Below are 24410 nucleotides of genomic sequence, written 5' to 3' on the forward strand. Positions count from 1 at the left end.
GGTGCTAATGTATAGCTCCAAACCCAAGGTCACTGAAACAGTCCTAATTAAACTCTGTATGTCACAAAACAAAAAGTCATGGGTATGGAAAGGAAACTGTAAGAAAGAAGAGGAGCTGGCAGGGGACAGAAGGAGATGAGGGAGGGTAGAGGGGAAAGCAGCCAGAATGTACTATGTACATGTACGATACTGTCAAAGAATAAGCTTTGGTAATAAAAAAGTAAGGAGGTATTCATCCTGGAGTAAAACATCCCAACCTCTCCTGAAAACACTGCATCAGTCTTGACCTGTCAGGTTTGCCTTCCCAGTATTTGATAGAAGGCACTGTCATGTGAATTAACATTTCTCTCAACCCTCACATCTGTGCTGCAGAGAGCGAAACAGCCCCCGATGCAGGGAGGACCCAGAAATCTGACCTATGCATGACATGGCCTCTACAGAGAGCATCACAACTGCGAGTAACCCTAATGCTATGGCTGACTGGCTGCAGAGCTGAACCAAAGTAAATGTTCCTGCAGCTTCCTATGTCCTATACCATGTGTGCAACTGCTGACAACCCTGAGCCTCTGGAGGAGAATTAAACACTCAGTGTGTGAGCTGGCCACAAAGTAAGCTTTAGCCACAGCACAAAGATCACACTAAAGAACATCTCTAATCCACACGAGACAGAACTGACACCCATAACCTTCATCAGACATGGAATCCTCCCTCTATCTCCCACCCCCAGGGAGGGCACTGAAGTGAAAGGTGATTCTTTGATGACACAATAGCTTGCCTTAATCTATGGCTCATCTGAATCATTCCCTACCTGTCCAAAGAAAGATAATGCCAGTATATGCTATACTATATGTTACAATCCCACTATATGCTACAATGTCCGAAATAACACAAATGTAAATGTGATACACAGAAAGTCCCGTGAGACAGTTCAGTGAGTAAAGGCTTTGCTGACAAGCCTTCAGACCTGAGTTCAATCTTCTAGCTCACAACCACCACCTCTGATTCCAGCTGAAGGGTTTCCCATGCCCTCTTCTAGTCTCTATAGGTACTCACACATACATAACAGACACACACACCAGATACACACACACTCACACAGATACATAAACACACACACACAACAGATACACATACAACAACAGATTCACACATATACCTAACACATATACATAACAGATACACACATAATAGATACATGCACACACACACACAACAGATAACAACAGACACACACACACCTGTTAGCACACAGGGAAGAGTGCCGAGAGTCTACTGCCACAACTACTTGGGAAGCTAATAAAAGAGAATTGCTAGAAGCCAAGGGTTCGAGTCTAGCTTGGACAACATAGTAAGACTCCATTCCTTTCCTTAAACACAACACACAGCCTGCTAAGCTCTGGAAGGAAAACATGGTACTGACAAGATACTCAAATCCAAAGAGAAGACATCCTCCAGACCCAGCTGCTAGGGCAGCTCCAGCAAAGGACACATGCACAGGCAGGTGAAAGGCTAAGGGAGAGAGAGCAGGCTGGGGGTGCCTGGGTCACAGAGTTCTCCTGGGATCAAGAGGTTCTACAATTAGAGGCTGTTGGTGGTTGCTCAATACTGTATTTAAGTGGCAAAAATAGAAAAAGTTATGAGTGTTTTATTACAATTTTAAAACATTAACAGCTCTGGCTGGTAAATGGCTCAGTGAGTCAAAGTGCTTGCCACACAGGCCTGATGAAATGAGTTGGATCCCCAGAAGACATATGATGGCGGAAGAAAATTGGCTCCCAAAAGTTGTCCTCTGACCACCACACATCTGTGTATAGTGCACACCTACATATACACCCATAAAATGAATTCTTAAAAATCAGCTTTATAAACAAACAAAGCATTAAATTATATACTCTGGGTGGATAGATGAACCATGTTATGCTGAACTCCTATCTCAGTAAAGCAGGTAAAAAAGAAAAAGGAAAGAAACAGCATGTGCTGAATAATTGAGTAGATGTCACCTCCTTACCACCCTTGCCTGGTGAAAACACCACTGAACACTTGGCAGCCAGCAGATGATAGCCACTTGGCTCTAAGGGGGGAAACAAAAAAGATGAAAAGTGACCCGTTCAAGTCTTCTCCCTATGAGCACAGCTCTTCCTCGCCTGCTTTCTGGTCAAGGGTCATAATTTAATATAAAGTCCTATTTAAAAATTCTGGACAGTGCAGAAGATATGATTATACAGTGTCTCCTGTAAGAACCAAACAACCCTCCTTCCACTCTCCACACCTGTCTGGAGGATCAGAGGCAAGAGAGACAAGTTGCTTGAGGCCTGTGTGCTGGGCACAGAGAAGCACGCTATACTGCGTCTTAGAAGAGTCCTAGCAGCCACAATTTGCAGATGAGAAAGATGAGACACAGAAAAGTGAGCAAACGGTTTCACCCTGAGACTCAGATGGAACACAGTGCTGTGGCCTGTGACACACATGCTTCCGGCAACACAGCTCACACTTGCATTAACAAGTGGCAAGCTGTAGGGAAGGGGAGACTGCTCTGTGTGACCAGGGACAAGGGAAAACAGCGCCCTCTGGGGGGCTGGGCAGAGAGACAGGAGAGTATGTCCTCTCCCACACATTACCACCAAGCACCCCTGACCTTGCATACACACTGCTGAGCATGAATGGCACTTATTGAAGTGAACTGCTCTCCCAGGAGCTGAGGCTCTAATTCTTCAGTCTCAGAATCACTTCAATGAAGTGGTGAACACCTTTAATCCAGGCACGCAGGAGGCAGAGGAAGGATCTCTATGAGTTTGAGGCCAGCCTAGTCTACTCAGTGGCTTCCAAGATAGCTAGGGCTACATAGAGTGACCCTGACTCAAAAACAAGCAAGCAAGCAAACAAACAAACAAACCAATCAACTTTGATAAATTTTGAGCCATACATATTGAAAAAAAAAAGAAAAAAAACAGGACCATCAAGATGGCCAGCCTGACAACTAGAGTTTGATCCCCAGAACCCACATAAAGATAAAAGTAGAGAACTGACTTCCAAAAGTATTCTTCTAAGATACACACACGCACCAAGTTATACATAAGTTATGGTACACATACATGTACACGCACAGTACTCCCCAACTATTAATAAGTAAAAAAAGAAAAAACCAAAGAAAGACCCTGTCTATTGCCTGAAGTGGGTCTGGCCTAATGCTGTTTGTGTTATAATGTTAAGTTTGGTTCCCGAAACTGCTTACAGAAAAGTATACAGGTAAGACACTGAGGGCCCTGCCCCTAGTAAGCTCCAATTGGTAAGTAAAGATGCCAGCATCCAATGGCTGGGCAAGGCAGACAGAGGTGAGACTTCAGGATTCCAGGACTTGGAAGAAAGAGGAGAGGAAGAAGCAGAATCACCATGAGGGGCGCACTGGCCATGTAAAAATTCAGATAAGTGGCTCACTCTAGTGGCCACTTTCTCGGCTTGGTCTCAGGTAGCAGAGATGCAAGATAGATTTAAGGATATTAACTCTGAAATACCAGAGGGGAGTGTTTGCTAGCTATGGGAAGGATTAAAATGCCCAGTCTTTGAGCTACCCAAGGCATATCAAAAATAACTGGTGTGTGAGTGTGTGCGTTAGTGTATTTCATTCACAATCCAGATAGCTCTTGGGCAGGTGTGTACGTGCAACCCATCGGGAGCACAGGAGAGGTTAACTAACTACAGCTAAAACTGCCAGAACGTGGTCAACATGAGTGTGCTTTATCTGGGGGACTGGACTGTAAGGAATCTTCTCCCCTCTCTGCTTGCTGCTCTTAAATACAGTCACAACCTTCCATAACTGTAGCATTATCGCCATCTGAATACAGAATGTTTTAAAATGCCCAATTCAAGTGATCTTGCTTCCCTGACTAGGCTGGCACAATCTTCCCATTTGAAAGCAGAACATACAAAAGGAGACACTTCATACTTGCAGTCTCCACACTCAGATATATATCCAAAGGGTAAAACACGTCACTGCAAGCATTAAAACTAAAAACGTAAAACCTACCTCTTACCACAACCACAATCATTTTGGGGGAGCAGGGCAGTGAGGCAGTGCTGAGTAGAGGTGGAACGTCTACTATCATAAAGCTTCACAGAGAGTTATCTACAAGAGATGTCAGGATGCCTTGCAGACAGATAGCTGTTCATAAGATACAAGGCAAAGGCCTGACTTTCCTTCTGTGATTCAGTAACAGTAAAGGCAGAGCATATTTTTATCTCATTCCAGCCTGAAAGCGTTTTCTCTAAGTCTGGTTTTCTATGCAAAGTTATAAAAACAGACCATGTCCTGACCATGGAAACAAGCAGGACATTGCCACCAGACTCCCAGATTATTACTGCCATGCCTTAGTTTTCTTCGACTCTCTCTGATTCTCTCTCTCTCTCTCTCTCTCTCTCTCTCACACACACACACACACACACACACAGGAACGAACTTCACCCTGGATGGAGGTGTAGCTCAGTCATAGGGTTTATCACACATGGGTAGATACAGGGTTCTATCCCCATTGTCAGTGGGTACACACATTCATATGCACATAAATATGAATTTATTTCTGCTCAAGGTTTACCCTTTTCTTCTTTGTTAAAAGTTCTACATATAATTATTATTCTACGTGTGCATGCTATGTATGTGGGTGAACATGTTATAGCATGCATGTGGAAGTCAGAACAACTCTGTAGAGTGAGTTCTCTCACCTTTAATGGGTTCTAAGAACCAAACTCAGGTTGCCAGGCTTGTGTGCCAAGTGTCTTTACCTACTGAACCATCCTGCCAACCTGCCTCAAACTTTACTTTTAAAACAAAAATCAGATGACAGCAAAGCACACTACTGTTTGTGACATTGTGAGGGCAGTGTGAGTTCAGCAGACTTCATGCCAGTGTGGGAACACTACATTTAGAGAAACAACTAAAAAGTAATTGTCCTGGAAGAGGAAACCAAAACAATTAAAAATTCAAGACCTTCCTCAGCTACACAGAAAGTCTGAAGACAGAGGCTGCATGAGACTCCGTTTCAAAAGAAAAATAAAAAAATAAGATAACAACGAAATAAGTTGACCTTCAGAAAATATAAAAGTGCCTTTATTCTCCTATTGTAATTGTAGTCTCCCAGGCTTACTACGTCCAGCTGCTAATCTAGGCCTAGTCCTGGAAGCTCCTGGCCTCTGAACAATCTTATCTAGATCTAAAAAGTTTTCGGCCACTGAGACATACTGCTAAGTAAGCTCCCCCTTTCTAGCTCTTTCTGATATCTGGCTGACTGGTTCAACTCAGCTGTTCTGGCTCAAACTTCCCTCCAAGCTGACTGACTCTCTGGCTTCTCTCTCTTGACCTCTGAATTACTCTAACTTTGGCAAGATGTTCCAATCTTCTGGATCCTCTTTCTCTGGCTTGCTGTCTTCACCTGTGCTAGCTTGCTGACTCTCTCTGCAACCTGTCTCTCTTTAACTGTCCCAGTAAAACTGCCTCCTTTCTCTGCACCATCCATTAAGTAGATTTCCTTTTCTGTCTTTTCTCTTGAGAGTTGGGCAGATCCTATTCTGTTAAATCTTCTCTGATTCGTCACTTTGTCTGCCACTCAATTAGATACCACTTTCAAACATGGGTGTTTTTACAAACTAACTTTACCTTTACTGTCTGGAATTAAAGGTGTGTACTAAGGGTATGTCCGTATTCCAGGAAGAGGGTTTAAGGTGTGTGCTAAGAGATGAGCCACACCATAACTAGAAACAGGTTTCTCAGTAAATAACAATCTCAGGGTTCACAGTGTGATCAAATGTCCTGCAACAAGAAAAGTCGTATTTTTCTAAAATCATTAATTGATATAATGTTGGGAGCCAATGGTTGGTGTTTATAAACAGGGTAACTTGAAAAATGACAAGACACAAGTTTTAATATGATAAGTCAGACCTACAAATAAAAGCAAAGTCAGCGCTAGGAAGGAAGATGTGGTCTATCTACACCCCCCCCACCCCATCCCACCCCCCCACCCCCCGAATAGCTTCGGCCACTTTGTTCCATGCCTGACAGCTATTTCATATTGTTGCTGTCATGCCTGCCAGTCATTAACACAGAAAATAACTTGACAAGACCATGGTGATCACACATCCTGTTTTGTTGTTCTGTGTGCCCTGAGGTTTGTTAATCCTAAGGAATTCCAGAAAGCTTTACATAGGACCCATCATCGAGTTAGTGGTCAGTATCAACTGTGCGGCTGAGCTGACCACTGGGCAGAACCTCCTGCACCAGTGCAGGAGCTCAGTGTGGTTTTTGTGGCTCACACTGAAGAATGCTACTCAGAAGCCAAAAGTTATGATTATAATTCTCATCTGTTATCTCAATGTTCAAAAATTCCTCCTTTCACCACCTCACTTACCTCACTCGGAACCAATCAATCAGCTTAAAGGTCAGCTCATAATACTCTGTCTAGTAAGCTAAAATGTAGTACTGCTTCTCCCTTGCCTTTTAAACTTTTAAACCTGTTTTTTTCCTGTAAAAAGCCTGCTTGCAGGACAGATGGCTACCACAGTTAGGTTATTCCTTATGGTCCTGGGCTGATCAGTATCAGGGTATGTGTACAACAGACCATCCCTGTCTGAGTGAGATCAATACTCGTGTGCTTTGTGCAGGAACTCCTAGACCACAACAGAAGACATGTCAGATGTAGCAGTGGCCCCCACTGCAGGTGCATCAGGAGATAGGACTGCACTGGTGCAAGGTATTACAACACATAGTAGGAAAACCACAGTATTTTCTCTTCAAAGGTAAAAAACATCTTTCTTTTACAAATAAGAAAAAAATAGTCCAAAAGTAAATTTCTTAGTGAAAACCATAGAAGGGTTCCTGATCTTATCCCCTAGCCAACTATTTTAGGTATGTATTTAGTTAGACTTTAGCTCCTCAAAAAGAAAAACCCTAAATGGACAGATGTTCTCATGTTAAATGAAGCCTTATAGTTTTGGTGGAGATGGTTTCACACTGTAGCTTAGGTGGGCCTAGAACTCACTGTATGGTGCAGAGCTGGTCTCAGACTAGTCTTCTGAGTACTGGGATTAGAGGCCTGAAGTCCTGGAATGAGACTGCTGTATAGCACCTGGAGTGCACTCCTGCAGAGAAGCTCTTGATCAGGCTTTCTGCTCTGTTGGGGATATGTGAGGCTCAGCAGGTAGATGCAGCCATCCTCTAACCTCCACCACACCAGATGCTGTAAGGACTTAGATGGAGTACAGAGAGAACGTCTGCTTCAAATATTTGCAGGAACTAAACATTTAAATTTGAAAAATACTGTTGAACAGACAATGTAATACCATGTCCATAAAAATGTAAGGGACGCTAGAAACGTCAATCAGACGTATTGGCACCAGTGGCTTCCATAGTCTATGACACAGATTTAAGAAGAATTACAAAGATAAACACTGCTCTAAAATAGGAGGTAAACACTAAAAAAATGATTTTTCACTCTTTTGTTCCCACTTTGAATGAATGGCCAGACACCACAGACACAAATGCCTTTGTGTGTTAGCAAAACTTACTTTCCATGCAAAAACTTCAACTTAATTTCCAATAAACACCACACTATTACATAGCTCTCTTGTGAAAAGGTTATCAATAGCATACGTATTTCCTCTGAATTTCCAGATAAAATACCAACAAAAATAGAAGAAAGAAGTACTGGAGAGACCACTACTGAGTGGTTAAGAGAACGGGCAGCTTTTCCAGCGGACTCAGGTTCAGATCCCAGCGCCTACATGGCAGCTCACAACTATTTGTAGCTCCAGTTACAAATTCCAGTTACAGAGGATATAACTCCTTCTTCCAGTCTCTAAAGGTACCAGAAGCACACATGATGTACAGAAACGTAGGGAGGTAAAACACTCACAGATAAAATTAATAATGATAGGAAAAACTAGTGAGAAAAAAAGAAAATAAAGGAAGCCACACTATAATTCACAATAAAACTCACTAACTCAGGGAATACCAATATCCAGAGCCTGTAAGAATCTTCATTTGGAAGTAGCAGCTGTCACTATACCATACTAAGTAGAGAACTTTGGAACTATAGTTAATACAGACACCCTAAGGAACCAATATCCTCCCCTGTAAAGCCATGATACAATGTAACTGCTGCATATGACCTACAGAAATGATGAAACTTCCAACCCTGAAATAGTGGCTTCTTACCAGGATAGATGTGCCTGCCTCATTCTGTCTGGCTCACACACAATCTAATATCAACTCTATTGGAGAGGCAGAGGCCAAGGTTGAGGGCTGTGGCACTGAGCCAGACATAGCTGCCTAAGCATCACATCCAGAACTTTAGCCACAACCTTGCCAAGCAGGCACAAGTCACAGTTTGAAATAACAATCTTTGAGATTTTTGAAAACTGCTCTGAACTTAAGACTTCTTCAGAAATCGAAGGAACAAGTTTTTCCCTCATTAGATGAGATTACAGAAGAACACTAGCATGCATGAGATCATGGCTCAATCCCCGGCACACCACAAAAGGAAAAAGAGGTAAACAGAGAGGCAATGGCATGCAATTAAAGCATGGCTTCCTAGATCAGCATACCACCATTTATCTAACATCTCCTTAGAAATAACATATAATCAGTTAATAAGGCAAATACAAATAAATAATAATGTCATATGTAAAGTTCAATAGGAAGTAGATTTAACTAAAACATCCCTTGAAAGTAATTTAAATGCCAAAACCACTTTTTTTTTTGAAAAGACATATGCCATCAGCAATGCTTTCTTTCTGAAAAGTTAATTTCTATTTTCAAAAAAATCCCTGTCCCCCAAGATATGCATCTTGTCCATAGTGTGAGAGCCAGGTTGCAACCCTCTGATTACTTACTTGTTAAAAAAGGGTTCAATGAGCTTTGATCTGGCGGACACACACATTTTTGGTGGACTGAGTAAAGAACCTAGTGAAGAGAAGCAGGGAATTATACACAGCACATGGTCAAAGTGCAGCTCAGACATACTGTGGTACATTCAGTGAGGGGAAATGGTACTCTTGAAGGTCCACACAACTTACAACAGGCAGTGTCAGCTGTACCCTTCCAGAGTGTCCCTGCCTCAACTCTTCTAACTCCCCTCTCAACACCCTTCTATTTTTATATGGATGGCCAGACCCCAGGACCATGGTGGTGATGCAGGTTGCCATTTCTTCCCCACTCCCACATGGAAGCCAAATTCCAAACAATGATATTCATAAATGAGCTATTTGGGGGTCAAGTAGGGTAACTGGTTCCTTCACAAGAAACATGGGTGCTTCCTCCTCTAACACTCTACAGTGTGAGGATACGTAAATGACAACTGTTGGAAAGCTGGTGTCCAGGTATGGGTACCTCAATCCTGGGCTTCCAAGTCTCCTGCATCATGAGAAACTCGGGTCTGTTATCTAAGCCTGGTCTTTGGTAATTCATCACAGCAGGCTAAGCTAACAGGAGAGACCCACTCTATTCAACAGAAACATATATCTCAAGTACCTAAGTAATTAGCCATGGAGATGAAGCAGAGTCCTGTGATGTAGGCATCATACCCTGCCTCGTGAAGCTGCTCAGATGCTGTGTCATAGCTTGGAAAGCCTTCTGCACTTTCTAAAGAGAAAAAAAGCAGCAATCAGTTCAGACCAAAAAAAGTGGCCTCAGCTTCCTTACCAAGAGTCAGCTCTAGGCCTCCGCAGCCACAGTGACGGGAGCCATTTGCAATCTATGTTTCACATCCTGTGAAAATTCCTATTTGCTATTCCATCATAAATGTAGGACAAAGCAGAGGTTGAACAGGACTCCGAACTGGGTACAGTGGTCACACCTGCAATCGACGTACTTGGAAAGCTGAGGCAAAAGAACTACAGCGAGTTTTAGGCCAGCTTATGCTAAATAGTTCTAGTCCATCCTCGGCTACAAAGTAAGACTCTGTAAACAAAGTGAACTAATAACAAACCCACAAGACTGAGAGGTCACGTGGTGTCTCTCAACCTCTCCTCTGTCACCCACACAAACGTGACCCTGGACAAAACACTGCACCCCTAAGCTCCCCCACCCCCCAGTTTTCTAAAAATAAGATGATAATCTACCTTCCCTTGTAAGGCTTTGGGGGGTTACATATGGCAAGGTGTTTCGTAAGTTCTCACCTAGCACCTGGAACATGCCACATGCTCATAGCCATCACCCATGAGTATCCCAAATAACCCCCACAAAACAAGCAAGTCCAACTAAATGCAGCAGGGCCCCTGGCTATTCCAAACTTAGCAATTTATACAGACAAAAGCACACTCAACCCCAAAATAGAGCAGAGCTTGCAGTAATGCTGCCCTTAGCCCAGGGGGCCACTGCACTACAAAACCATGTATAAGATGATTCTTAGTCACACTGATACATACAGGTGCTGAGTGAATGTAAGATTCTGTACCAAAGAAATATGAAAATTATAGGACAGGATACAGCTCTTACTCATAAGTAATTATTTCCTAGAATCAAGTTGGAAATGAAAAGGCCACTGCCTCATCAGAAGCAAGAATGAAAACTATTGATGGAATGGTTGGAACCATTTATGCTTTTTATGTAAGAATTCTTTAATTTCCTCCAAACTAAATATTGGGCTTGACACTTGCTAAGAAAGAAAGCCCTTTAACACTGCAGTGCTTAAATAAGATCTAGACACCACCTGCTGACGCTCAATTCCCCAGAACAATTATCCCATCACACAGTTACACACAGGGCATGGGTTTCTGTTCCTCTACCTAGCTCACATTGTAATTGGATTCTTGGACTATTACTCAGAAGGGAAGCAAATGCCTATGGCCCTGTCCACCCTACTACCCTCCATCACCAACTTCTGGACCACTGCGATCAGTGTCTCTGGCCACAACCAATGGAAGGATAACTGCAGGTCAGCAGCACAATGTGGGTATCAGGACCAAGGATACAAAGCCCCAAAACACAGGGGTGGGGCCACACATACCACACAATTCATATGATACCAAGTGTTCCTCCTGCCCGCTGGCTTTCCTCAGTGATATCGTTTAGCTCAGAGGACACAGAGGTGTGCTCTCATCTCGGCAGCACACCCAGTTCTTGGGTTTTCTGAGACCTAAAATATATTTCTATTGCATCTCCAATGATCAGTCAGACTGTCTCTGTTCAAACAATGCACCTGATAAAAGGATGTATCAAATTTTGGGGGAATTCCAAGCATTAGGAAATAAATGCCTTAAAACTTTAATTGCTAAACGTCACAGTGAATGGCTACCCAACTCTCTTAACATGATGTGGATATAGCTAGACGTGGAACGAGAATACCATCTTTATTCAAAAAGCAGCCATCCAGCAAGGGCCTGAAAGTTAACCTAGCCAAAGTCCACAAATAGCACATTACCATTCCCAAGACATTTCACATTCTTTTCTACGGAACACATTAGTAATTTCCAAAGTTTGATGGTTTTCAGGTTCAATATTCTTACCGACTTTAGGAGGGTCAAAAGGTGTCTCTTTCAACCGCTTTTCCAACTCTGCAAGGGATGTGTTGTTAATGATATCCTGAAAAGCAAGAGGTGGAGAATTAGAACATTTCATCTCAGAGCAGGAGATTAGGGAGAGCCAATTTAGGGTATACAGATGGAAAAAAGCATCCCATGCTGCCCTCTTGTGTCTCTTAGAAGAATAGAAGCCATTAGAATACATCTGTGAAAGGAGCAAGTTCAAGGTTCACTACGGAAAGATATGATGACGTGGAAAGACTTACAGTGTAAACCCTACACACTCAGGCAGTCCTGTGCTCAGCTGGAATCCCACTACCTGGGAGGCTGAGGCAGCAGGATGAAGAGTTTAAAGCCAACCTCATTTCAAAATCAAAGCTGTGAAAAAAACTGTGGCAGAGGAGAAAAACAAACTTCCATGTTTGCTGAGGGCTTGGGGGACGACAGCACTTTGACAAGCACTGCGGAAAGGCTACAGGCAGTCCTTAACTTCCAGGATTGCTGGTAGAGACACAGAACTGGAAAGCACTGTCCTAGTGCACTGTTCAGGAGGCTTCAGAAAGTCCTTGACAAGAATGTAATATATTGCCGGGCAGGGTGGCGCATGCCTTTAATCCCAGCACTTGGGAGGCAGAGACAAGTGGATCTCTGAATTTGAGGCCAGGCTGGTCTACAAAGCAAGTTCAAGGACAGCCAGGGCAGTTATACAGAGAAACCTGGGGGGTTGGGTGGTGGGAATGTCTTACGTTCAAAAACAGGAAAAATAAAGATAACTTCACATTTTTATATTATTTCTGTTCTTTTCCAATTTCTCTCTTCTTCCTTTCTAATTTTCTGATGTGTTTGAAATAATATTTAAATCAGAATTCCAAAGCTATTTGTGGTAGTGCAAAAGATTTCAAAGAGAGCTGGACATGACGACATACACTTGCATCCCAGCACACAGGAAGCAAAGGCAGTGGGATCAGGCATTCAAGGTTACTACTATCAGCTACAGAATGAGTTCAAGGCTTGCCTGGGCATACCAAGAGTCTGTCTCACACAAACAGAAATTTCAAATTATATCTTATAAGTGATAGTTCAGATTTAAATAATACCTTAAAAGGCTGTGTGCTGGCCATCAACTTCGTATCCAAGAGTCTGGAAACAAAATGCATTTTAATAAGGTAAGTAAAATATGTATCAATATTGAAAGTGTACTTTGTTAAAATATAAAAGTACTTAAGATATTTCATAAATAAAACACTTTCCTAAAACACAATGAAGTGGACAGATGAAATAGACACAGTGGTCAGTGTGAACTGAGTGGCAACCTGGTTGATGAGCTGAGGACAGAGTCCCATCTGCTGGCTTTCTTCACTCACCAAAGTGTTGTATACGTCCAAACTGAGCCAGAGGAACAGGTTCCATACCTGTACTTGAGGAATGAGGCTAGCATCCACCTTGAAAGTGAGGCAAACACTCCCCATTTTACTTTCTATGGGACCCACCCTTGTCAAAGTGCCACTGCTCACTGCTACCAAGGAATGAGGCTAGCATCCATCTTGAAAGTGAGGCAAACACTCCCCATTTACTTTCTATAGGACCCACCCTTGTCAAAGTGCCACTGCCCACTGCTACCACTGGGTTTGAACTCTTACAGGAGCCAAAATCTGCACCGGGAAGTTTCCTGCTACTATTTCTTACAGTGCCAGATAAGCTCCCCTGTCAACACTGACTGGATTTGGAATGACCTACAAGCACACCTCCATGTCAGCCTTTGAGGAAGTTTCCAGAGGTTTAACTGAGGAAGGAAGACCCAGCTAGAGAGCAGGTAGCACTACCCCCACTGAGTGGGTAAAATAGAAAAGGAAGGCAGGTAAGTCCTTTCTCTGCTTCCTGATCTGTTCTTGAAAGGAGTGCTTGACTCCACAAACCCCACCATCCCTTTCCCATTCTGACAGACTGTACCCTCAGACCATGTGCCATCTGATTTTGTCAGGTATTACATCACAGCAATGAGAAAAAGAAGAACACTTAACTACTCTACTACAGGGACCAGAAATACTAGGGAAGAGAATGACATGTACAGATTCTCTCTATCTGAATCTAGTTCCACATAAATGTAAACATTATGGCTATGGCAGCAATAGCTACCCTAACTTGCACTTCTTCAAAAGACACACTGTCTTACTGTATAAGCTCCACGAATTTTACATGTGGTTGAGACACACGGCATAGTCAAACTACCATGCAATACAATGCTGACTGTGGAAAACACTAATAGTACTGGCACTGATGAAAGAAAGTGTGTGGGGCCAGGGAGCCATGGGATCAGAAGGAGCAGGCCTGGAGCAAGAATGGGGACAATGGGCAGGAGTAGGATTGCTCTCCTCAGGCTCCAGGTCTGCATGTCCTGGTGCACATTGTTGTCTGTCTGGACCCTTGCCTCCCCAGAGGAGGTCATGTAGGCAGTGGTCAGGTTAAACTTCCTTTCCCCTTAAAAGGTCAAGTCCAGCAGCACCTAGAATTCCTCCTCATGCAAATGAGGCAACCCCAGCACCCTGACCCCTGCCAATAATGTACACTCACCCCAATATCCCCTACAAAGGTTTAAATAGCCTTTGTTCCCCCCAATAAACTGAACCAGTTCTCTGAAGCTGCTCTCAGATGTGTGTGTTCTTTACCTCACACTCACCACTAACCAAGATTCTGCCTGTGTGCACCCTCCTTCCCTCCAGTCTAGCTGGGTAGTCAATGGGCCTGGCTACCCAGAGAGGGAGAAGCAGATGCTGGACAGCAGGAGTGAGGATGGGGAATGCCTGTAGCCTCTAGTTCTTAACTGGGGAGACAGCACTGTCAGTTGAGACACATCAACAATTCAATAGGTACATCCCACACATGTGAATGGCCAGAACTCTGACAGGACCCTTCACCAATCCTTCAGACAGCAGGTTGCAGGAGAGACAAAAGGGAGCCATCAACTCTTTTCTACTTTCACTCTAAGATAGAATCTGATATTTAGTGGGATGATGAAACTATTCATAAACTTAAACAATCAGCTGTGGCAAAGCTGGGGACGTTGTATCCATTAGATGATCCCTTCCCAGTGTGCAGAACTGACTACTTGTGCTGCATAAGCCTCACTGAGTGTCTCAAATGTCAGGGCTCTTGAAGAAGGCTTACCTGGGGAAGACACATGTTGTCATCTCCTTAAACTCATTCAGGTCCTGAAAAGCAAGAAGATGACCTGTTACTGTTTCCCTAGCAGACCACAGCACTGCTAAAAACACACAAGAGCAGCTCCAGTTCTCAGCTACCTGCTCAAATACTAACTAACTGTCATGCCTCACATGGGCCTCAAGCTAAACGGTAAGATCCACATGTAATTAAGAAATATTTCTTAGAAGCTGGAGAGATGACTCAGGAGTTAAGAGTGTTGTTGCTCTTGCAGATGACCCAGGGTAGATTCCCAGCACCCACATGGTGGCTCAAAACCACCTATATCTAGTTCCAGGCACTGGATGCCCTACTCTGACCCCCTAATCAATGAGAGCCACATGGCAGGAGAGAACCAACTCCCACAGTTGTGTTCTGACCTCCACAGGCTCACCTTGGCAACACATATAACACACAGACAATAGACAAAATTAAAAGTTTTAATGTAATGAAAATTAAATAAATAATAAATTTAGGAATATCTCCCAGTTCTCACACCCTGAGAACTATGTGGCCTGGATAAGTAATATCATAACCAAAAGATTCTACAGCTGAACTTATGAGAAAGTGATTCCATCACATGTAAAGTACTACTGACCTGAGTGACTGCACCCCAGGGAGTTCAGTGTTAGCTGACAGACTGTGCTCCACTTCACAGACTTATGCTAACAGTGACACTAAGTGGTATCACTACAGTCAATGGGAATGGACACACTGTAAAGCAGCTTACATCTCTGAGCCTATTTCTGGTTGTTAATTAAAATGGCCATAAAAACAGAGACTCTGGAACATGTGTATGACTCCTGCCTGAGTACTCAGTAAATTGCTAACGTGGCACTAACAGCTGTTGGAGGATATCTGAGCATACTGTGAACCAAGATTGTGTTGTTTACCAGAAAAACATATTTGTAGTTGTGGTGTGGCTCAGCCCTTAGCACACACCTTTAACCCCTCTGGCTGGAACACACACACACACACCCTTAGTATACACCTTTAACTCCAATAATGAAGGTAGTTATTTGTAGAAGTATCCACTGAAAGTGATATCTAACTGAGTGGCAGACAAGTGATGAATCAGAGAAAGATCTGACAGAATAGGATCTGCCCAACTCTCAAGAGAAGAGAGGAAAGGGAAGCTACTTAAGGGGCAGTTATAAAGAAGCAGGTTGCAGAGAGAGAACAAGCTAGACACAGGTAAAGACAGATCAAGCCAAAGAATAAGAAGGAGCCAGAAGAGTAGAACAGATTGCCAGAGTTAGTTTGAGGCCAAGCAGAGCAATGCAGGAGAGGCCAGGAGAGAAGCCAGATTGAATCAGTCAGTTTGGAGAGAGTTTGAGCCAGAAGAACTTAGTTGAATCAGCTAGCCAGAATTCAGAAAGAACTAGGAAGGGTGAGCTTACTCAGCAGTAAATTTCAGAGGGTGAAAACATTCTAGGTCTAGATAAGATTGTTCAGAGGTTAGAAGCTTCCAAGAGTAGGCCTAGGCTAGGAGCATTATATCTGAGAGAACACCTAAATCAGGTGAATAAAAGTTACTTTTAACAAACAGTAAGTACCTAAATTAGACTATTCATTTTACAGGTTTATTTTGATCAGGAATTCTAGGGCAAAAATGAGAGTCCTTTAGTTTTGAATTAGCACATTTAAATACATAATCGCCATGCTACCCTGGGTAGTGACACTCCTGACCCTTAGTAAACTCATGCTTCACAGCAAGCTGCATTTACAATTAGCTTTTCAAGCCTCTAAACACAGACTGTATTTAGCTTGAAATACACATCAGCTTCTCAATGGCTGTTGTTGAATCAATGGACAATATATGAACAAGGGTCTAAGGCTACGTTAAACCAAAAAAATGCCCTAATGTCTGTCGTTAACCTTTCAATACCACTAAGAAGTTTTACAAACAAGAGGAAAGTAGAATTATGGCCACCTCCAGGAGTAACAAAGAATACTGGACTAACACCTACAAGGTCATGCTCAAGTAGCAGGAGGTCCCATAAGAAACTCACCACTAAATAACAAGACACAGTTTCTTTCTATTTTCATCTTGGTTTATCTGTGCACATAATGTGTATATATACATTGAGCATAAGCCTGCCACAGTGCATGTGTAAAAGAAATTTTCTAATGTCAGGCTTCTCCTTCGAACATGTTTGAGCCAGGGTCTCTTGTTGTTCACCATATGTCAGGCTGCCTCACCCATAGGCTTCCAAGGATTTTTCTGTCTCCACCTTCCATCTTGTAGTAGGAATTGTGGATTCTAGATAAGCCACTGACTAGCTTTACACTGACATTTGTAAAATATGGTGCCAGTGTCTGGAGAGATGGTTCAGTTAAGAACACTGGCTGTTCTTCCAGAAGACTGGGGTTCAATTCCCAGAACCCACATGGCAGCTCTGAACTGTTTATAACTCTAGTCTCAGGGGACCGAATGCCCTCTTCTGGCTTCCACTGGTACTAGGCATTCAAGTGGTGCACAGACATGTAAGCAGCCTGTTGTGGTTTGAATATAAATAACCCCCATAGGCTCATATGTTTGAAAGCTTGGTCCACAGTTAGCAGAACTGTTTGAGAAGATTAGGTGAAGCCTTGTTGAAAAGATGTGTTACTGGGGTTTGGGGTTGCAAAAGCCCATTCCAGCCCTGCCCCTCTGCCTGCTGCCTGAAGACCAGGATACAAAGCTCTCAGCTACTGCTCCAAGGCCATGCCTGCTTTCTTCTCACCATGGTGATCATGGACTCACACTCTAGAACTGTAAGCAAGCCCCAAATTAAATACTTTATTTTCTAAGAGATTCTTTGGTATAGTTTCTCTTTACAGCAATAGAACAGGTAAGACTGTGCTGGCTAGCCTTATGTCAACTTGTCATACAAACTAGAGTTATCTGAAAGGAGGAAACCTCAATTGAGAAAATGCCTCCCTACACTCATTTTCTTAAGTAGTAATTGATGGAGGGGAGCTCACCCCATTGTGGGTGGTTCCATGCCTGGGCTGGTGGCCCTGGATTTGTTATAAAAAAGAAGGCTGAGCAAGCCAGTAAGCAGTATCCACCCACCATCCATGGCCTTTACATCAGCTCCAGCCTCCAGGTTCCTGCCCTATTTGAGTTCCTATCCTGACTTCCTTCCATAATGAACATCAATATGGAAATGTAAGTCAAATAAACCCTTTTATCCACAATTTGCTTTTTGGTCATAGTGTTTAATCAAAAACCCTAAGATAACACCCATACACAAAAATAAAATAAATGTTTTTTAACTTAAATTTGGTGGCAGGAATTGTAATTATTCTACCATCTTCAACAGATTGTCTCCTAGTCTCACCTTTTTTTTTCCATAGCTAAACAAAAGGACCATTTTTTCTTTGTTTCTGATAATGCAGGGGATGAAAAGACATGTGTGTGTTCGTGTACACATGCTAAATCACCTTGGCACCTTAATGAGATAAAACTGTAATCACCTGCTTTCTGGTTGTACTGGCTGGTTTTGTGTGTCAACTTGACACAAGCTGGAGTTAGCACAGAGAAAGGTGCCTCACTTAAGGAAATGTTTCCATAAGATCTAGCTATAAGGGATTTTCTCAATTAGTGATCAAGGGGGGAAGGCCAATTATGGGCTGGTACTCAAGGGTTCACTATGAAAGAAAGCTGAGCAAGGCAGGGGAAGCAAACTAGTAAGCAGCATCCCTCCATGGCCTCTGCATCAGCTCCTGCTTTCTGACCTGCCTGAGTTCCAGTCCTGACTTCCTTTGGTGATGAACAGCAATGTGGAAGTTTAAGCTGAGTAAACCCTTTCCTCCCCAACTTGTTCCTTAGTCATGATGTTTGTGCAGGAATAGAAACCCTGACTAAGACACTGGTAGAATTTGAACTGGACTGGCTTCATTCAAGTTCACATCTTCTGAGCACTTACACACAAGGTGAAGTCAATCCTCCTCAGATCTATCACCTAGGAGAAGGGGCTGTGCCACATAAAACAGAACAAAATTTAGGCACCGGGAAGCCCCAAAGCCCTGGAGGATTGGGCACTGAAGGGTCTAGCACGGCAGCAAACAGGGAAGAACTGCATGGTGGGAAAGGTTTAAGTGGAGATGTAGCCTGAGAACACGGAGCAAGGCTAAAGGAAAGCAGGCAGAATCAAGCAAGTACCCAAACCCAGGCCAGCCAGAGCACACATCAGCTTGCCTGGGAACATGGAATCTCATAGAGACTGGAGCACAGTCAGATACAACTGGACAGGCCCACAAAGAGTCAGCCAGATGCAGAAATAAGGAATGTGGGATTACCTGAGGATCTTAAGTAGGGTCAGTGATGTGAAGAGAGCCACACATCAGAGGATTACAAAAGCAGGAGTCAGAAGACACTTATTTATAAAATCAATACTTAATGCCTCCCATGTGCCTGTCTCTGTTTGCTAATAAGAACACCAGAAGTTGCCGGGCGGTGGTGGCGCAGAGGCAGAGGCAGGCGGATTTCTGAGTTCGAGGCCAGCCTGGTTTACAGAGTGAGTTCCAGGACAGCCAGGACTACAAAGAGAAACCCTGTCTCAAAAAAACAAAAAACAAAAAAAAAAAAAACCACAAAAAACAAAAAACAAAACAAAACAAAAAAAAACCCACCAGAAACACAATATTAAATATGCTCCCTCAGTCCTTATGGTAACTGCATCATCAGTAACCCTAACCCTAACCCTAACCCTTGCTCCTTTGGTCTCCATGGCTAGTAAGACATGAATGACTGAAAACAACCATGAGCTGGTCTGTAGACACAAAATGCAAATTCCACTTTCGCCGGAATTCTTGCATCCTAGAGAATGATGGATGGGTTGTCGTGGAAGTGGGCATACTGCTCTCCTCCAAAAGACTGTCAGGGGCTGATGGGGCAACATGACCTAGCAAACGTCAAGAGAACCAAATCTTACAAGCTGAAACTTACAAGCAACAAATGATGAGTCCAGACTCACAGCAATTTAAAGTAGGACTGAGCCAGGAAAGGAAGAGCATGTTGTAATCTGAGCACTTGAACCTAGGTGTTCAAAGGCAGTCAGGGCTACATAGAAGATTCAATTAAAAAAAAAAAAAAAAAAAAAAAAAGTGGGGCTAGAGAGATGGCACTTGCTGATCTTCCAGAGGACACAGGTTCAATTCCAAGCACCCATATGGTGGCTCACAAATATTCGTAACTCCAGTTTCATGAAGTCCATCACCCTTCTGGCCTCTGCAGCATCAGGCAGGCAATAGAGCACATTCATACACAGAGGCAAAACAATCATACACTTCAAAAATTATTTTTATTTGTGTGTGTATATGTGGATGAGTTTATGGACACTACATTTTTGGCAAGTGATCTGGGAGGCCTGAAGGCACCAGATCCCTGGAGCTGGAGTTACAGGCAATTACAAGGCACCAATGGGTCAGAACAAACCCAGGCCCTCTGAAAAAGCAGCAAGTGCACTTAACCACTGAGACACCTCACCTGCCCTAAAATAAGTTGTTTTGGTTTTTTTAGTACATAAAAATAAAGCATAGTGTGATGGCTATTCTTGGTTAACTTGACTACATGTGGAATTGTCTAAAACCCAAATGCCTGGGCACACTTGTAAGGGACTTTCTTCCTTTCTTTCTTTTTTTAAACAATTAAGTCATCTAAGTGGGACGACCCACTTCTACTCTGAATTTTTGAGATGAGAAGACAAACCTTTAATCCTGATTTTTTGAGGAGGAAGATACACCTTATATCTGTGCCACACCTTCTGTTGGCAGCCCACATAGAGGACATGGAAGAAGGAAACATTGTTCTCTTTGTCTGTTACTCTTGCTATTACTGGCTCAATTCCATTCCTACTTCGTAAGGCTTCTGGCATGTACTGAGCAACCTCTTGGACTGAACAGCTACTAGATTCTTGGATATTCCATTAATAGACAGCCATGGTTTGTCTAGCTGTAATAAATCCTGTGTGTGTGTGTGTGTGTGTGTGTGTGTGTGTGTGTGTGTGTGTGTGTTCATTCTATCAGTTCAGTTCTTCTAGAACCCTAATATTCATGGATTGGCAAACTAGAGCCACACAACCCAAATTTGGATCACCTGTTGGGGGTTGTGCAAGAGGAACAACAAAACAGCTTTAGAACTCATGGGCTGTGGCCAAGCCAGTAGCACAACCATGATGGCAGTGCCTCGGAGAGGCGGAGCCCCGAGGACTGTGTGTCCCGAGGACTTCCTGCTGCTGTGGAGCATGGCTCTGCTTGCCGCCCTCATGGTCATCCCATCCCTCATACTCGGTGAGCTGTATGGAAACCCTAAGGCAGTTCCAGCCCCTCTCGGGCAGTGTCATTGACACAACAGAGACGGATCTTTCCAAGCACTGCTGCTGTAGCAGATGAGTGATTCAGCCTCCACCCTCAGACAGAACTAAGAGATGCACTTTGTTAGTAAAGTTAGGTTAAGATGTTTTTGTTAGTGGCTTTGACAAAATCTAAGAGAACAAAAAGTTCAGAAAGACACAGTTTTGATAATTGAACAAAGGATTTTCTGGGGCCAGGTAATACAAACAATGGCAGCCCGACTAGCACTGGTTGATATTCCTCTCCGTGATCAAGGTGGTGATTAATTTCTTACACTCATTTTTGCTCTCAGCTTCCTGATATAATTTAATAAAAAACTGTTAATGAGTAGGTGTGCATGCGCCTTGAAGATTTAAAATGACTGTTTTTTTATATATAAAAGTCTAGATGTATGATTCTTTTAAGTTTTATAAGAATACTTTTAAAGATAAATAACAAAATCAATGATCCTATGATTATAACCACAAATTGCAGCCTACCAGTAATGTAAAATGTAACCACATTGTAATTTTTATATTGCTTGAAAGACTTTGCTAAGATATATAGCTGTGGGAAAAGAAATAAAGTTCTTAGAGGCTACAAAGTTCTTCATTCACCGTGTATGTAAGTGTGTGTGTGTGTGTGTGTGTGTGTGTGTGTGTGTGTATGTGTGTGTTTTCTGCCAGGCCTCTCCCTTCATATTCTAACGTGTTGAAACTGGAAGTTTACAGCCACTTCCTCATTTTTCCCCTTAAATCAGGTATTACCCAACATAGCAGCCTCAGGGTTATACTAGACTATTATGCAGACTAGAGAGTTATCACAGCACTATACATTCTAGAAAACCAAAAACATCTTACTATAGCGTCTTTTATAAAAATGCTGCCAAGGTGTAGTACAAGAGGCAAAGTGAATGTTAAATGGGGAGAAGGACTGGAATCCAGGCTGAACTCCAGAAGACAAGGACGGCTACTTGAGGGGTAAATGAGACCTCAGGTGTGAGGGACAGCATGGAGATATCAAGAGTATCCACTGGACTGGCACAACTCAGGCTGACATGAAACACAGGATTGTAGCTGAGAAATCAGAGTAGCAGAAACAGAAAATAGAACTGGTTTAAAAACAATGAAAGAAGAAAAAAGGGGAGAGCCAAACTTTTAAGTCTCCTTTGAGATACATACATATTAAAAATGCCTTGGTCTGAGGGCTGGAGTCCAGCATGAACTGTACACCTGGACTTGAGAGAGACCAGAGCTGGAGATGGACATTGGAGTATTTGTGGTTCACGCCATGGCAGACAGTGAGGTCTCTGAAGGTAGAGGCAGAGTGATGGGGGCAGGAGACACAGCCACAGCAGTTATAGAGTGAGGGCGTAAAGCCACTAGAGGAGCACAGGCACGTGACAATGACCCAGATGACCCGGCTCCCAGTACAGAAATACTACCGAGGTCCCCTAACGGTGCTCAGCAGTAGCAGTCGAGGGGCCACGCTCTTTCCAGCTCTCCCGGGTCTAATTTTGGAGACACCTGTGGCCTATCCTGTGTGCAGCAGTGAATAAGCAAACTTAACATCATTGATGGAGGAAACAAATATTTAGTCTTGCTCTGGCAATACCTGACAGCTATTAACCCCTTAAAATAGCTCATGTATACATTCTATCAAAACAGTCAGCAGCTCAGAGTACTTTCAAACTATCTTCCTAGGTCCCTAGAAAAATATTTTAAAGATGATGTCTGAGTTCGGTGATAAACAGCATGGGCTGCTCTTTCAGAAGACCCAGCATCCACCCCACAGCTTAGAACCTTCTGTCACTCCAGTTCTAGAGTACCTTCTTCTGAAACTCCTTAAGTACCAGGCATGCACACATACATGCAGGTAAAACATTTGTCATATACATAAAATAATAAAAATAACAAAGAGAAGCACATAAGGTCTTCCTAGGAACATGTCACACACCAGGAAATGAGGACTCACAATCCAGGCAGAGAGCACTCACAGAAAAGGCAGGTGGGTTTGGACAGTCACTTACCGCGGGCAGGGGGCAGTAGAACTGGTGAATTGTGTGCATGACATCCAAGAGCATGTTGTGTCCAACAACCAGTTTCCCCTGGGGAAGACAGGTTAGGAAAAGCATGTCAGAGTTGCATCAGGGCTTACAAATAAGGTGGATGCTTCAGATGAGACAGAGTCACAACACAGCTAGGTTATCTGGCTGCTCCCTAGGTAACGCACACAGACCTCATGCTCTTCCTGCCTCAGCTTCTCAAGTGCTGAGATGACAGGTGCACAGGCACTATGCCCATTCTTAGTGATTTTTTCTCATTTTTCACATTTTTATTAATCTTGTTATTTTCAAAAGTTTGATGTAGTATCTTGTTGGTTTTAGTTTTTTAGACAAGTCTTCCTATACTGTCCAGGTTGCCCCTGAACTTCGGAACTGTCCAGGTTGCCCCTGAACTTCGGAGCTACATCAATCCTCCCTCCTGCCTCAGCCTCCCTGAGAAGCTGAGACTATAGAGAACACTGTGCCTGCCTGGAAGTAGTTTGACTGAAGCACTCTAAACAATAAAATCCGAAATCCCGAGAACTTTGACTGTGAACATATACCTTTAAGACTCTTAAAACATCTCTAAAACCTACGTTTAAAGATTTATTTATAACAATGTTATAAGAATCTGAAAATAACTACTTCCTAATATTGTTAAACTCAACACATTTTCACTTCCTACACCCTCTATATCCAATGGCTCTTGGCACACCATTGCTTCTTTTAAACACTTATTATCAGTCTGTGTGTGGGCACTTGAGCGCTCACACACGCACGCACATACTGGAGTGGGTGGTGAAGGGACAGATACACAAGCCACAGAACGCCTGCGGAGGAAGACTGGGTTACGACTCTGTGGACGACATCCGTTCCTTCCACCTTTACAGGGATTAGGAAAATCAGCCTCGGTCACCAGGCTTGCGTGTTAAGTGCCTTTACCCACTGAGCCATCTCGATGATCCACATTGCTTTTCAATCATACATGTATAATAAATTACTCCATTTTAGTAGCTACTAAAAATAAAATTCTTTATTAAATTTATAAAATTAAAAAAAAAATTCCCTACTAATATACCTTAGATTTCCCAGCCCTATGATTCCTCAGAGAATAGAAAGATGTTGCTGTTTCAGTTTTGGGGGTTAGGAGAGTATGAGTTGAGATAAGACCTAATGTAGCCCAGGATAGCCTTGAATATCTATGTAGCTGAGGACAACCTTTAACTATTGATCTTGTGCTTCTGTTCCCCAAGTGCTGAGATTAGGCTTGTGCCACCATGTCCAGCTTTTCTTTCAAATTTTGCTTGTTTGTTTTTGTCACAATAGTGGGTTATGATAGGTG

The 24410-nt window shown here is 43.0% G+C and overlaps 1 protein-coding gene across 2 annotated transcripts in view; it reads right to left on the reverse strand.

The window, feature by feature from the left end:
- The window catches only part of Parn (poly(A)-specific ribonuclease), a 125819-nt gene that overhangs the window by 76571 nt on the left and 24838 nt on the right, over positions 1-24410 (reverse strand). For both annotated transcript variants that reach the window (XM_034507847.2, XM_034507848.2), the window contains exons 13-18: positions 23054-23131; positions 14671-14714; positions 12603-12645; positions 11491-11566; positions 9515-9625; positions 8878-8947 (exon numbers count right to left, since the gene is read on the reverse strand). In XM_034507847.2, coding sequence (XP_034363738.1) covers positions 8878-8947; positions 9515-9625; positions 11491-11566; positions 12603-12645; positions 14671-14714; positions 23054-23131 — 422 coding nt within the window. The remainder of the gene's footprint in view (positions 1-8877; positions 8948-9514; positions 9626-11490; positions 11567-12602; positions 12646-14670; positions 14715-23053; positions 23132-24410) is intronic.

Source organism: Arvicanthis niloticus, chromosome 6, assembly GCF_011762505.2.
Source record: "Arvicanthis niloticus isolate mArvNil1 chromosome 6, mArvNil1.pat.X, whole genome shotgun sequence".
Lineage (NCBI taxonomy): Eukaryota > Metazoa > Chordata > Mammalia > Rodentia > Muridae > Arvicanthis > Arvicanthis niloticus.